Consider the following 15,030-nt stretch of genomic DNA (forward strand, 5'->3'; position numbering starts at 1 on the left):
CCCGAGCCATCACGGGGAACCTTGATGACTGGAGGATTTCAACTCCCAGAATTCCCAAGCCAGCACGGGGGGGGGACCACGGCCCCACTCGATGACTGGTGGACTTCAACTCCCAGAATTCCCGAGCCAGCACGGGGAACCACGCCCCCCCTGATGACTGGTGGACTTCAACTCCCAGAATTCCCGAGCCAGCACAGGGGAACCACGGCCCCCCTTGATGACTGGCTCAGGAATTCTGGGAGTTGAAGTCCACCAGTCATAAAAGAGCTAAGGTTGCCTACCCCCTGGGTTAGGCTCTGGGAGGGAGGGGTTACCAGAGGTGATCCCATCCCACCGGAGACCCCAGGCCGCCTTCTCCCCTGCAGAGTCTAACTTCACTTGCCCGCCCCCCCACCTTGAGCCAGGAGCCTTGATGGGGCCGACAGCCGCGGACTAAGACCCTTTGCCCAACGGGCGTCGGTGTCACATCCGGCAAAGACTGGGGTTCGTGTGTGTGTGTGTGTGTGTGTGTGTGTGTTTGTGTCTTTCTCTCTCTCTCTCTCTCCCCCGTCGGCGGTGGGTGTGTGCGCCAGGAGCATCACCCCTTGCCTCCCTTTGGACTCTGCTCACATAGGCGGCGGCGGGGGCGGTTGTGGGTGGGTGGAGACACGCGGGGAGGGCAAGCCGTCGTCCTCTGCCGGGCAGAAGCGAAGCCGTCGGGGTCTGTGTGTGTGTGTGTGTGTGTGTGAAGCTGCCCCATTTGGGTGTGTGTGTGTGCAGAGATGCTCCCTTCCCGCCGCATCCATCCTCAGCGGATGCCCTTGCAAAGGCCGTCCGTCGATCGGATAAGCGGAGTACCGGCGTCGGGGGGGGGGCTCCGGGAGGCGCCGCTTCTGACGGAGACGGGCAAAGGCGGCTCGGCTCTCCGTCCCGGGAGTCTCGTCGCCGACGGTCCCGACGCGGCGGCGAGGGCGGAGAGCGGGGTTGCCCCGGACGGGGGGCGAGAACAGAGGACGCACCCCCCCACACACACACACACTCTTCCCTCGGTGGGAGGGGCCGCTTTCCCCGCCCGCGGGGGGGGGACTGGGCGGGGCAGAGGCAGCCCTGGTCGGCCGGCGCCTCGGCAAATGGCCGCGCCTGCGGCGGGCAAGGCCGAAGAGGAGGAGGAGGAGGAGGGGTCTCCCGGCCGGCCACGCAGGGGTTAAGGCCCGCCCCTTTCCCCCTCAGCCCGCTCTGCTGACCTTCAGAACAGACACACACACACACAAAAGCGCCTCCGCGCCGCGCATGCGCCTTCTCTGCCTCCCTGACCACCCGCCGGAGCCCGGTAACGGGGCGGGCCAATCAGAGGGGCGAGGTCTGCAGGAGCCCGGAGGGGGGGGGTGTCAGCCCGCGCTCCCTCCCTCCCTCCTCCCCCTCGCTTGGCCCCTCCCCAACGGAGCTGGAGCCGGACGGGGGGGCGCGAGGGGGATTCCTGCCCGGGATTCGGCCCTTCCGCGGCCCGTTCCCCGCCCGGCTTCGGCGGGTGTGTTTGTGTGTGTGTGTGTGTGTGTTTCCCCCCCCTCTCCCCGCCCTCGCCGCCCCAGCGCCGACCTCCCCGGGAAGAGATGGGGCAGCGAGGCCGCTCGCCTCGGGTACCCCGCCTGCCCGTTACCTGGCAACGCTGCCTCTGTTGCCAGGGCGATGCGTACCGCCAGATGCCGGCGGACCTGGCCGCGCTCCGGCCCCCGGCGGCAGGGCAGGTCCGGCGGCGGCGGTGTCTCCTCCCCCGCCTCTCCTCCTCCTCCTCCTCCTCCTCCTCCTTTCCCCCGCAGGGTCCGCGCCTGGGCTCCGGCTGGGGAGCCGGTCCTTCTTGCCCGGGACTGCGGCAGCCGCGCCCGCGGGGACGGCAGCTCCGCCATCCATCCATCCATCCATCCATCCGTCGGACCGGCCGGCAGCTCCGCCATCCATCCATCCATCCGTCGGCCCGACCGGCGGATGCGGCCCGGCAGCGGCGGAGGGAGGGGCGCGACGGCGGGCAGTCCTTGCGTGTCCGCGGAAGGACGGGCAGACGGCGCGGTGGCCGGCCAGGGAGCGGCCAGGCGCGGCCGGCGCGCTCGCCCTCTGCTCGGCTCGCCCGCCGGCGGCCGCTCGGCCGCCCCTCCTCCTCCTCCTCCTCTTCCTCTTCCTCTTCTTCCTCCGCCCGCGGCGCTGCCGGCAGACCCCCGCGGGCGGCTGCTGGGCGGCGGCGGGCCGGGGCCGTCGCCGTGGGCCGTCGCGCCCGCCCTGCCGGGGCCCTTTCCCCGCTCGGCCGGCGGCGCTGTTAGAAGTGCGAGCCGAGCGCCCAGCGGCAGGGCTCGGCGGGAGCCGGGGGGAGAAACGGCGGCGGCGGCGGCGGCGGAGGAGGAGGAGGAGGGAGAAGAAGAAGAAGAAGAAGAAAAAGCGGGGAGGAAAAGCGGGCGGCTGCGGGGCGCCGGCGCCAGCCGGGCGGCGGGGAGGCGGAGCGGAGCCGAGCCGGCCCGATGGCCGCCGAGGAAGTCACCGGGGGCGCGCGGAAGGCGACGAAAAGCAAACTTTTCGAGTTTCTGGTCCACGGGGTGGTGAGTAGGGAAAAGTTCGGGACTCCCGGCCTGGCTCGGGGCGGGAGGGGCGAGCCAGCCGGCCGGGGGGGGGGAGAGGGAGGGCGGGCGAGGGGGAGGGTCGCCGCCCCTCCCCCCCTCGGCATGTGCTTGGAGCCCCCTCCCCGGAGCAGGTGCGTCGCCTGGGGGGGGGTCGCGTCCCGGGAAGGCTCTCCCTCCCCCACACACCCCCTCCGTCCCAACGCGCCCGACTGGAGCCGGGAGGGCAGACCGGGAAAAAGGGAGAAGTCGAGCTGCCTCCGGGAGGAGCCCCTGCTTGGCTGCCCTGGGGAGGGGGCTGCCTACCCGCCGCTGCCTGAGCCCAGGTGGCCCCCCTCGCTCTGCCAAGGGCCCGGCTCTTGTCTGGGCCACCCCGGGGTCCCAGGATCTGCTGCAGCTGCCAAGGGTGGGGGGCGGCGGGGGGCAAGTAGACGGGCACTCCGGAACCCAGGGTGCAGAAGAGCATCAGTGGAGCGTTGATTGGCACCCGGACCTGGGCCCTCGTTTTCTCTCCCTGGCTGCCCAGCGGTCTAGCCCCCCACCCCCCCCCACTCTGGCAGCTGCTGAAGGCTGCCTGAAGTCTTGAAGGGTTGGTGGAGTCCCGTGCCCCCTCCGGTGGCCCTTCGGGCAGGAGGGCCGCTCTGCTTTATAAGGGGCAGCTCTGGTCACGGGGGAGGGGGCGGCTTAAGGGAAGCGGGAGGCGCAGGCCTCGCGCCCGGGTTAGGGTTTGCCCCGGGGTTGGGTGGGTGGCAGAGGGGTTGCCCCTTACCCGCCTCACCCCGGCTCTCTCCTCCCTGCGCCGTAGCCCCGGCTGGGGGACCCGACCTGGCAGCGGCCGTGGTGGGGCTTGGTGTTGGCAGTTCCCGGGTGGTGGTGGTGGCCTGGATGGGGAGACCCCCTGACCTTTGAACCTCTCCAAAGGGAGCCCTCTGGAGGGGGGGCTACCCTCAACCTTGCAGGGCCCAGACTGACCCCTCTAGAAGCCGCTCGCTCGGAGGGGAGGGGGAGGGGAAAGATATATATATATATATATATATATATATATATATATATATTTATATCCTCCCAAGACGTGTTCAAGCATTGCCCCGGTTTCTTTCTGTCCTGTGGCGGGTTCGGAGTTATCTCTTCCTCCCAAACGCTCCTCCGTGCTCGGGAGTCCCCATCACAAACAGGCTGTGGCGACGAGGAGGAAGGCCGGGTCCCTTTAAGAGTCTTCCGTCCTTTTTTTTTTTTTAACCAAAAATGAGAGAGAAGTCTGTCCAGTGGCTGCTTCCGAGACTCCGTCGCTCCTGAAAGTTGCAGTTGGCACTGAATTCCCGCCAAACTCTTTGCATCCCGCTGAGGAAAGTGGCTCTCCTCACTTGAGCCCGGAGGAGGAGGAGGAAGGTGGGAGAGGGAGGAAGAGGAGTTTGTGAGAGACTCCCTCCAGCTCAGTTGGCTCCCAACCTTTTCGGCACCCTGCGCCCCTAGGACGCTTCTGATACGTCCTCGCACCCCTTACAAAAACTCCAAGTAACGGCAACGAAATATCCGTATATTTTGAAAAGCCCGGTTTTCGCACCGCCTGGAATGTCAACCCGGCACCCCTGGTTGGGAAGCCCTGCTTTAGCCGGTGGCCTTCCCTGGCCTGATGCGCTCCCCCCACCCCACGTCGGAGGGTGGTCCCCAGTCTTCCTCCCCCCCCCTTTCTCGGAGAAGAGGTCAGGGGAAGATCTCCCGAGGCTCCGGGCGGTGTGGACGGAGGAAGGGCCGGAACTAGCCAGGAGGGGGTTGGATGGAGCTGGACTGGACAGGCCGGACAGCCGCGGGCCCTTCCCGTCCCTCCAGCCAGCTCTGAAGCCCAGCAGCTACAAAACGCCGGTTGCCATATAGTAATTGCCCCGAAACGATAGTGGCAACGCTATCGTTGCAGGAATAATATTTTAAAAATTGAAGAAGAGGAAGCACGGCCTGGCCGATACAGACCGAGGTGTGGCAAACGATGTCCCTTGCGGCTTGGGGGGGGCCTTCCCGAGGCCCATGGCATCGGGGGCAACCGCTGCCCGCACGTCTGACACCCCTGCACGCCGCAGGGCTGAGGGCCCCCCCCCAAAGGGCCGCTCGGGCCAGGCGGGCTGCCGGGAGTGGCTTTGGCCCGATCCGCCCAGATCTCCCGCCTGCCTTCGTGCCGGCGATTCCTAAAGAGGCCGGGCGACAGATTTGGCCGACGGGCGAGCTGGGTGTCCTTCCATCGACCGCGTGGAAGCCGAGCGACCCTAACCTCCGGTCCCAGACCGCGTTCTGCCTCCGTGGCCCATCGGGGGATCAGAGCTGGCCTTGACGGAGCCCGGCTGAGGTCACGGCAGGCGCCACCACCAGCCTTCCTCCCACCCGCCTGTGGCCTGTAAAGAGAGGAAGAGGCAGCATCGCATGCGGCCTCTGTTCCCTGGGTCCAGGGTCCCCAACTTCCCCCCACCCCCGCCGTGGGCCGTGGACCGGCACCGTCCTGCGATGTACCGGGAACCGGCCCAGGCAAACCGAGGAGGCCCCGTCCGAGCACGCGTGGCACGCAGGCAGCCTTTCCGTACCACGTCCCCTCTGGTCGGTGGGAGAAAACTTCATGGAAAACAGGTCTCCGGCCCTGAAATGATGTGTCTGTGTGTGTGTGTGTGTGTGTGTGTGTGTGTGTGTGTGTGTGTGTTGCTGCCGATTTAGACCCTTGATGGCGTCTCAGGATTTCTTTCGAAGCGAGTGGGCAGAGCTTGGTCGCTTCCTGGCTGCTCTTTTCCCCCTTTGGGGAAGCGGAAACGGCGCCCACCACATCCCGTAGTTTGGCCTCCCAGAAGGCTTGCCAAACACCAGGCAGAGGGTGGGAGGGACCCCCCCCACACACACACCCCCCACACACACCCCACACCCCCCCACACACACACATACACACAGCCCCTCTTCTCCTTCTGGTGAGAGGTCTTAGGAAAGGGGTGTGCAAACGGCGTCCCCGGGGCTGTTGTTCCTTTTGCTCACCCAACAGAGGGGTCTCTTCAGGGGACGGACGGACGGACGGAGGAGGCCAAAGAGACCCCGTTTCCCCGTCCGTTTCCTTGCAGGGGGGGGCTGATTCCTTTCCTTGCTTAAAGAAAAAGGCCCTCGTGCCCCAAGGAAGGGAAGCGCCGATCCGAGGCTCCCGCGGACGCCTTGATTTGGCTGTGGCGTCCAGCCCTGCCCACCCCCCACTCAGGCGGCAGAGGCAGATTGAGGTCCGGCGAGGGACGGCCCTCTGGGCTTTGCTTGACCCCCATCCAGGCAGGGCAGCCAGCTGGCCGGCTGCCTCTTTGGGCCAGAGGTTCTGACGGGCTGGGAATCTTTTTCTGCGGCTTAACCCCCTCGGCCTGCGCTCTGGGACGAGGGCCTAGACGCGAGACGCTCGGAGAGCACCAGGGTTTTCCCAGTCCCTCCACCTGGGCCAGCGTCCCCTCTTGTTGGGGGTCCCCTGCCCTCCTTTCCAGCCGGTCGCCTTTCTTCCTTCCTGGTGGGGGGGGCACCCCCTTTCCGCCCAGCTCACCCACATCCCAATCTCCCCCCCCTTGGGGCTTTCATGCCCAGAGGGCCGCCCCCCCGCTCCGAGTCCAGCTGGAGCCGCAGAGGGACCCTTGGGCAGCCCTTGTTCCGGCCGGCCGTGGGATGTTTTGACCAGGCCCTCGGCCGTGATTGACGGGAAGCAGCTGAGGATCCAGAGCGGGCAGCGACTTGGCGCCGGGGAAGCTGCCAAAGGGCGGGCGTCCTGGGCCAGTTGGACAGGACAAGTGGTCCCATTGCTATCAGATTGCGGGGGGGGGGGAAGGGAGGGTTGGGAACAGCAGCAGGTGTGCCCTCTGGGAGGAGGGCTGCGTTGATCCCCCCCACCCACTGCTGCCTCCCCCCCTCCTGGCCCTGTGGCCCCCCCTGCACAGCTGCCACAAGCAGTCAGGGTGGGTTCAGGGGGGAGGCGGGAGCTGTTGCGGGCAAGGTCCTTGGATCCTGGCCAGCCTCGGTCCAGGCAGGGAGAGCCCGTGGGAGGGTGTGTGGGGGTAAGAATGAACGGGGGGGGGGGGGCGCGGAGGCTGCCTGCCCCTGCCTCGTTCAGGGAGCAGCTTCCAAGTCCTCTTCTTCCGATGCGGAGGAGGGTCCGCCTTGGGTCCCGGAAGGAGTCCGGGCGGGGGGGGGGAGGAGGAAAAGAGGCTGGCAAAAGCAAGCCAAGTTCTGGAGCCCGGCCAGAAAGGCCCAAATGGGGTCCGGAGAGGAACGGGTGGCTGGCTGGGGCTGCCTCTTGGCCTGGGGCCTGCTTCTCTCTCGGGATGGGACCCCCCCCCAGGCCCACCCGGCTGTGTCGTCATCCTGCAAGCTACCCATTGGAGTGTGTGGGGGGGCACTCTACCCGTCCTTGGGGGTGGGGTGGGGAGCGGGCCAGAGGCTTTTGTTCTTGGCCCCTCCGCGGCCCCGTTTCCGGCTCTTTTCCCAAAGGGAAGGCAAAGCCGGTGGGGGAACTGGGTGAGCCAGGTTGGGAAGACCCAGAGCGGCCGAGAGAGGCTTTCCGGATGGGAACTGGACCAGAAAGGGCCACCTCTGATTGTTTGGCGGTGTGTCTCACAATTAGGGATGCGCCATGAGGCTAATAATAATAATAATAATAATAATAATAATAATAATGATAATAAAAAATATGTTGGAAGGGACCTTGGAGGTCATCTAGTCCAACCCCCTACTCAGGCAGTAAACCCTAGACCCATTTGAGACTAATGGCTGTCCAGTCTCCTCTTCCTCCTCCTCCTCCTCATCATCATCATAAAGTTGGAAGGGACCTTGAAGGTCATCTAGTCCAACCCCCTGCTCAGGCAGGAGACAGTTTCAGACAAATGGCTGTCCAGTCCAATAATAATAATAATAATAATAATAATAATAATAATAATAATAATAATAATAATTTGTTGTTGGAAGGGACCTTGGAGGTCATCTAGTCCAACCCCCTGCTCAGGCAGGCTACCCTAGACCATTTCAGGCAATCCTGCTTCTGGGTTGCCCCAGCTCCCTCTTGTGACTGAACAAACTGTGGCCACGTTCCCGCCTCCTGCCGATTGGCAGTGGGGAGTCGGGGTGCTGTTGGAAAGGCCGGGCTTGGGGTGGGGGGTGGGGGTGGCCTTAGTCAAGCTGGGCCCCCTCCGAGGGAAAGACACCGGAAACCAAAATTCCTGCCCCGGGCGGTGGGGGGAATCCGTGCTCCGGACCGGGTGACAGGATTCTTGGTGGCGCCTGGCTGTTGCCATCCAAGGCCAGAATCGAGGGCTAGCAAGGCTGGGCAGCTGGATTGTCTGAAGGAGGGTGCTGGCCTGGGTGGGGGGGGCATTCCTGAGAGTAGGGTGAGCCCAGAGTGGGGGCTCCTCTCCTGAAAATGTCCCCCCTCCCAAGGGTCAGGTTCTGCATCGGCCAAGACATCCGGGAGGGGAAGTGAGGGGGCCACAGATGACGCGGGGGGGCGTCTGCCCCACAGGTGATGGGATGCCAGCCCCTCTCCAGGCAGCTGCTCCAGCTGCTGAAACTCCCCGGGGACCGTGACTCTGGGGCGGCTTCGAAATCGTGGTCTCTGGGGACTGTCCCAAGCCACAGAGGGCCCGACACATATGGCGGGGAGGGGGGGTTACATGTTCGATCTGGTTTCCCTGGGCAGGACTGGCGTGACACAGCATCCGAGGGGGTGACCGTCTGTCCGTAGCCATGGAGAGAGGCTCACTTGCCCTTCGTCTCGCTGCTGCCGCTGTGGGCCCTCCCCCCCATGCAGGGAGACGGGCCCGTTCGCTTGGCCTGCCTCAGGTGACCCCCCGGCCCACTCGGACCTGGGACTCTGCTTGGGGTGACCCAGTTCCTTGCTGTGGAGAGACAGGCCACGGGAGCTACTATGTGGCGGCGGGAGGCTAAAAACCTACAAAGAGCGGTTGCGGGAACTGGGCGTGTCTTGTCTAATGAAAAGGAGGACTCGGGGGGGAGGGAGACACGATAGCAGCCTTCCAATATTTGTGGGGCTGCCCCAAAGAAGAGGGGTGGGGTGTCGCGCTATTCTCCAAAGCCCCGGAAGGCAGGACGAGAAGCAACAGATGGAAACTCAGCAAGGAGAGGAGCCACCTGGAATTAAGGAGAACAATTAACCAGAGGAACTGCTTGCCTCCAGAAGCGGTGGCTGCTCCATCAGTGGAGGCTTTTAAGAAGAGACTGGACAGCCACCCATCTGAAACGGTGTAGGGCACTGGTGTCAAACTGCCGGCCTGCAGGCCGGACGCGTCACAACGAAACTGCGCCCACCCCATTGCCGGCAATGGGGAAAAACCTCCGATACATCGTGCGACGTCACATGACGTCGCGAGTTTGACGTGCCTGGTGTAGGGTCTCCTGCATGAGCAGGGGACTGGACTAGATGACCTCTGAGGTCCCTTCCAGCTCTGCAATTCCGTTTTATCCAGGCTGGCTAGTGACGTGGCTTCAATGTACACAGTGGGAGCCCACCAGGGGTGCGTTGCGGTGGGACACAACTTCGGGGTGTTACCGGGGCCGAGATGGGGAACCGAATTTGAGTCTGAGATTCCCGAAGTAGGGGGGAAGGGTCGCCGTGGTGGTGTTTTCAGAGCGGGGGGGCAGCCCAGTTGCCTTCCCTCTTGCACCCGTGCCTGCAATTGCCGCTTCCTCAGGTAAAGGAGCTGGCATCGGCTGCTGTTAAAAGTGCAGACGAGGGAGAATGGGGAAGCCGCGTCGGGCAGGGCATGCGAAGAGGGTTTCGCTCTCCCGCCAGGGCAGGAGGAAGACGGCTCCCATTGGAGGACTGGAAAGGGCACCAACGAGCCCAAACTCCAGGTGGGAAGGTGGAGCCGCCCACTCAGGAGAGCGAGTGGCTCGGCCCCCACCAAAGAACACGTGAAGCCCCGTGGCTATTCAACAGGTTTATAGAGGGGGGGGCAGCTTAAGGAACGCCCCACTGAGGTCTAGAAAGCGGGTGCCTGACTGCGCACCTGGTCTGTGCAGAGACGGGGCTCCGTGGCGCTCTGGGTGGGTGTGGCCGGTTCAAAGGGCCACGGTGATCGGAGTGACGTGAGACCCACAAAGGGCAATATTGGTGACACCCGCAGACGGGAGGCGCAGGGGGGATGCAGAGGAGTTAGCAGTGGGGGGGGGGAAATGGGTGGAGAAAGGCTAAAGGGCCCAGAGGCTGATAGGATACGGGGCAGTTTGGGGGTCTGTTGGGAAGGCGCAAAAATGGTGTGCTGAAAAATCGGCTTCTGCCCAATTTCCCGGTGGGAAGGAAAGCCGGGCACGTTAAGGGGCCGAGGGATTCCGTGGGAATGGGACGCCTGGACAATTTGCAGAGCGAAAGACACGGGAGGAGAAAGGACGGGCGTGGAAGGGCCACGCAGGCCTCTCCAGGACCGAAGGGGCTCTTTTGGGGCGGGCTGGGTCCTCGGCAGAGCCGGAAGGTAGAGTGGGCGGTGGGGATGGGAAGCCGAGAAAGCCGGGCCTGGGTGAAGAGGGTGAAATCCCAGAAAAAAAGGGAACGGCCAGGTGGCGGCAAGAATAAAATCCCGAAGCAATGGACGGACGGGCCCGACGATGGGAGCAAAGCAGGTGGAGGAAACTTGGCAGCACCTGTTTTGGGTTCGAGAGTGCCCCTTCCTTTTTTTTCTCCGGCTTCCAATTTCTGACCGTTTTCTGCGCTTCTTGAATCCCAAAAGGAGCCAGCCTCCTCGTTAAGAGTTCCCTCTTCTCTGGAGGGGAAGAGAAAAAGACACTTTGGGGGAGGTCTGGAGATGCCCACAGCACCTGCCCGCACCTTCTTGCGGGATGACGGGATAATAGCCAGAACCCGGAGTGGAGTGGGTTGGTGTGTGTGTGTGTGTGTGTCTGTGTGTGTGTCTTCTGGTCCAGCCTCCGAGGTGCCTTCCGGCTATTCGGCTATCCTTTTGGGCGTAGACGACTCCAGTCTCCTCCTCTTGAAAGCCCGCGGGGACGGGGCGCATCCGCAGCTCCCACCAACTGACCGTTCTCGCCTTCGGGAAATTTCTCCTCCGTTCCAGGCGGGGTCCCTCTTCCACGGGAGAGATTTCTTAAAAGCAGCGGCCGGGGAGGGGGGGAAGATAATGCTCCTCTGAACGAAACCCCACCGGGTGCCAATCCCACTCCTGCCAGCGTCCTCCTTAAGTTTCCCCCCGCCATTTTCCTGGCGTCGCCTGGCTGCCTCGCCGGTCCACCAGCCAGTGCCCTGGTCCCCCTCGTGGAGGCAGCGGGGGTCCCTCAGTGGCCTTGGATCTCGGGTGGCCGCTGGCTGCCACGGTGTCAATCCGTGGCTTCTGATCTGTCCGGAAGGCGGATGAGCAGGAGGGCCCGGGCTGGCCTTCGCCTGGATAGAGGCAGGGGTCAGGCTGCGGCCTCTTTCCCGGCCCTCTCTGGCTGCGGGAGAACGGGGGGGGGGACACGTGTTTTGCCAAAAGCCTGGGGGCTAAAAGGAAACTCTTTTATGCCTCCCGCTGTTCAAGTTTGCATCCTCGGTGGCTTCTTTGGGGTTTGGTTTTATCCTGGAGCGAAAGGAAAGGCTTTTTGTGGCCACCTTGGCGCGCTCCTTCCGTCCAGCGAGGTCCCGGCACTGATGCCGTTGCGGCTTGGCCCTCAGCAGCTTCCTCCTCCTCCTTCTCCCTCTCCCTCTTTCTCCCTCTCCTTCTCCCTCCTCCTCTTCTCCTAATAATAATAATAAGAAGAAGAAGTTGGAAGGGACCTTGGAGGTCATCTAGTCCAACCCCCTGCTCAGGCAGGAAACCCTAGACCATTTCAGACAAACGGCTGTCCAGTGTTGGAGCATTCACCACCTCTGGAGGCAGGTGGTTCCACTGGTTAATTGTTCCAACTGTCAGGAAGTTTCTCCTTAGTTCCAGGTTGCTTCTCTCCTTGACTAGTTTCCATCTGTTGCTTCTTGTCCTGCTTTCAGGTGCTTTGGAGAAGAGCTTGACTCCCTCTTCTTTGGGGCCGCCCCTGAGATACTGGAAGGCTGCCATCATGTCTCCTCCTTCTTCTCCTCTTTCTCCTCTCTATCCCCTGTCGTGGGTCCTTTCTGCTTCGGAGCGATGGCGGATTCCCGAGAGACGCCTCCCCCGCCCCAGGAGGGTTTTTCCTGGATCTCCAGTCACTGCCGGTCCTGTTGCTTCTCGGCACTTGCAGGCCTCCTCCTCCTCCTCCTCCTCCTCCAGCCCTCCGTTAGAGAGGCCAGAGGGGTGGGTTAGGCCTTTGGCGGCCTCCAGTGGGCCTCTCACAAAATGGCCGCCCCAGAGAAGGGCTGTGGTCTTGCCAAAATGGCTGCCGGAGGCCACTTGACCACCCGGCGAGCTGGTGCAATCCCCCCCCCCGGGCTGTTCTCGGCGGCCTCCGGCGATCTCTTTTTTCCCCTGGGCAAGGTGGGCCCTCCTCCATTTTCTTTTCTCCTGGTGGAAAGGAGGATAACGCTTAGATATGCAGCCCAGCTTTTCCGTGGCCCGTGGCGCCTCCCCAGCCCCCCATTTTGGAGCGTTCTTGTAAAAGGTCTGCAGGCGCCCCCCCACCCCCACCCCGCCTTGCTGTCTGCCACTTGCCCCCCCTTTGGCTTTCCGGGTCCCCCCCCAGGTCTGGATGTGGAGGGGGGTCTGTGCCTTGGCCCCCCAAGTCTGGGCGTGGAGGTAGGTCTCCACCTCGGGACCCCCCAGGTCTGGGCGTGGAGGGGGGACTCCACCCTGGGTCCCCCCGAGTCTCTGGGCGTGGAGGGGGGTCTCCATCCTGGGCCGGTGGGGTGAGAGAAGCCCGGCAGCCGGGCCAGGTCTGGAAGGGGGGGGGCTGGGCCTGGGGAGAAGCTGGGCTCCGTGGGGCAGCCGTCAAATAGACTTGTTGGGGGGTCAAGAGGGAGGGGGATGCTGGGGGGGCAGCAGGAGGGAGGGGGGAGTTTCCAGAAAAGCCGCAGGGGGGGTCTGCTGAAGAGAAACGGGGGGGTTGGATCTCGTGATCCGTCAACCTGGGGGGGGGTCTGGCCTTTTGCACCTTTGGGGCACCTCCTGCAGGGCTCCCTTCCCTGTGTGTGTGTGTGTGTGTGTGTTTCACGATTGAAGGAGAGCACAAACTTTCCAAAGAAAGCCCCTCCCTCCCTCTCTCCCTTCTTTCCTTCCTCCTTCCCTCTCTCTCTCCCTTCTTCCCTCCCTCCCTCCCTTTTCTCCCTCTCTCCCTTCTTTCCTTCCTTCCTCCTTCCCCCCTCCCTCCCTTCTTCCCTCTCTCCCTCCCTCCCTTCTTTCTTCCCTCTCTCCCTTCTTTCCTTCCTCCTTCCCTCTCTCTCTCTCCCTTCTTCCCTCCCTCCCTCTCTTTTCTCCCTCGCTCCCTCTCTCCCCTCTTTCCTTCCTCCTTCCCTCTCTCTCCCTTTATACTTTCTTTCCTCTTCCTCCCTCCCTCCCTTCTTTCCTCCCTCTCTCCCTTCTTCCCTCCCTCCCTCCCTTTATACCTTCTTTCCTCTCCCTCCCTCCCTTCTTTCCTTCCTTCCTTCCTCCTTCCCCCTCTCCCTCCCTTCTTCCCTCTCTCCCTCCCTTCTTTCCTCCCTCTCTCCCTTCTTTCCTTCCTTCTCTCTCCCTTCCCTCCCTCCCTCCCTTTATACCTTCTTTCCTCCCTCCCTCCCTTCTTTCCTTCCTTCCTCCTTCCCCCTCTCCCTCCCTTCCCCCCTCCCTCCTTTTTCTCCCTCGCTCCCTCCCTCCCTCCCTTTATCCCTTCTTTCCTCCCTCCCTCCCTCCCTTCTTTCCTCCGTTTCCCTTCTTTCCTTCCTCCTTCCCCCTCTCCCTCCCTTCTTCCCTCTCTCCTTCCTTCCCTCCCTTTATCTCTTCTTTCCTCCCTCTTCCTCCCCGCCAGCTCCTGCCTGTCCCTCTTAGCGGCTGTGGCCAGGGTGGGGGTCAGCCTGACGAGGATCCCCCCCCCCGTCTCCTGCCTGCCAAGCCGCACAAAGGGGGGTCCTCCCATCTTCTCCCCCCATCAGATTTCCCCAACCGCTTTCCCTCAATTCATCTCTCCAAATGGGATTTTGTTTCGTTGGGCAATTAATTCGCCCCCCAGGCTCTCGTTCCCCCCCCAGCAGAAGCTCATTTTCCCCTCCCAGCCCAATTTGTTTCCTTACCAGAGAGGCCTCCTCGCCTTCCCCCCTCGAAGCTGGTCCCCCCCCCCTCACCACCCTTCAGAGCAGCGGGCCTGTCCAGCCACGGACCGGCTCGGCTGGCGGTAGCCCTGTGGCCCCCCCAGCCCCCCCCGAGGCCTTGGCGGCTTCCTTCCCTCTGCTGTGGCATGGGGAGGGGGGTCCCTCTAAGCACCCCTGCTGGCTTGGCCCCTGTGAAAGGCGGGAGCTGCTCTGGGGAGGAGCGTTTGGATGACCTCCGTCTCCGGCCTGGCTGGCTCGGGGCCTCTGCAAGCTGTCCGGCTTGCAAGGGCAGAGAGGGGGACGACTCGGCTTCCCTCGGCCGGCTTCAAGGCATCGTCCTTGGCACCCCCTCCTCTCCCCTCCGGCCCCCGATCGGCACAGCCGGCCACCTGCTGCGGCCGAGGGCACGGAAGCGCTCCCGGGGACAGGCAGGCACCCGTGCCACCCAAGGGGCCAGCCGGGCGGGCGGTTGGCTCAGGACGGGGCCCGTTTCATTAACCCCCACCCCCAGTGCGTGCCGTTCCCCCCGGCCCTGAGCCTGACTCCCCCCACCCCTGTCTGACGCCCCTCTTCTCCCCCTCCCCCCACCCAGCGTCCTGGGATGCCCTCCGGCGCTCGCATGCCCCACCAGGGGGCCCCCATGGGTCCCCCGGGCCCCCCCTACGTTGGAAGCCCCTCCGTGCGTCCCGGCCTGCCGCAGGCGGTGATGGAGCCCACGCGCAAGAGGGCGGCCCCCCAGCCGCAGCCCCAGCAGCCCCCAGCAGACGCCGACCCAGCCGACGCAACCGCAGCCCCAGCAGCCCCAGCAGACGCCGACACAGACGCCGGGGGCCGCCCCGCAGAGCCGGTCCCGGAGGTGAGCGGGGAGGGGGGCTGCGGGAGCGACGGGCAGGCGGAGTGGGCAGATCCACCAGTCCAGCCCCCTCTCCACCCCGTCACCCTTCGGCCCTTTCCTCCCGACCAGAGCCGGGAAGGAAGGAGCTGCCCGGCCACGGCCGGTGGGGTGAGGGTAGACGGGGCCACACAGGAGCCCTCCCTCTCGCCCTAACCCTGTGCGGCCAGTCGCTGGCAGGGTGGCAACCGACACGTCTCCTGGGTTGCGGGCTCCTACAGGGGGGCAGCAGCCGGCTGGGCCCAGCGGGAGCCGGTCCTTGTCCCCCATGCCTGGGAGTCTGGGGGGTGGGGGGGGCAGCAGAAGGAGAGACCCCCCAGAAACCCTCACCCGGGACCGGGACCCTCGTGGCGGCGTCTCTAAGCGGGTGGGTG

General features: G+C 64.3%; 1 protein-coding gene across 1 annotated transcript in view; it reads left to right on the top strand.

The window, feature by feature from the left end:
- The first annotated feature begins 2,267 nt into the window (after positions 1–2,267).
- Positions 2,268–15,030, top strand: part of SMARCD3 (SWI/SNF related BAF chromatin remodeling complex subunit D3) — a 31,009-nt gene continuing 18,246 nt past the window's right edge. The window contains 3 exon segments of the mRNA XM_081344976.1: positions 2,268–2,564; positions 14,357–14,520; positions 14,522–14,620. Coding sequence (XP_081201102.1) covers positions 2,487–2,564; positions 14,357–14,520; positions 14,522–14,620 — 341 coding nt within the window. The 5' untranslated portion in view covers positions 2,268–2,486.

This window comes from Vipera berus (genome assembly GCF_964194415.1).
Source record: "Vipera berus genome assembly, chromosome: Z".
NCBI lineage: Eukaryota > Metazoa > Chordata > Lepidosauria > Squamata > Viperidae > Vipera > Vipera berus.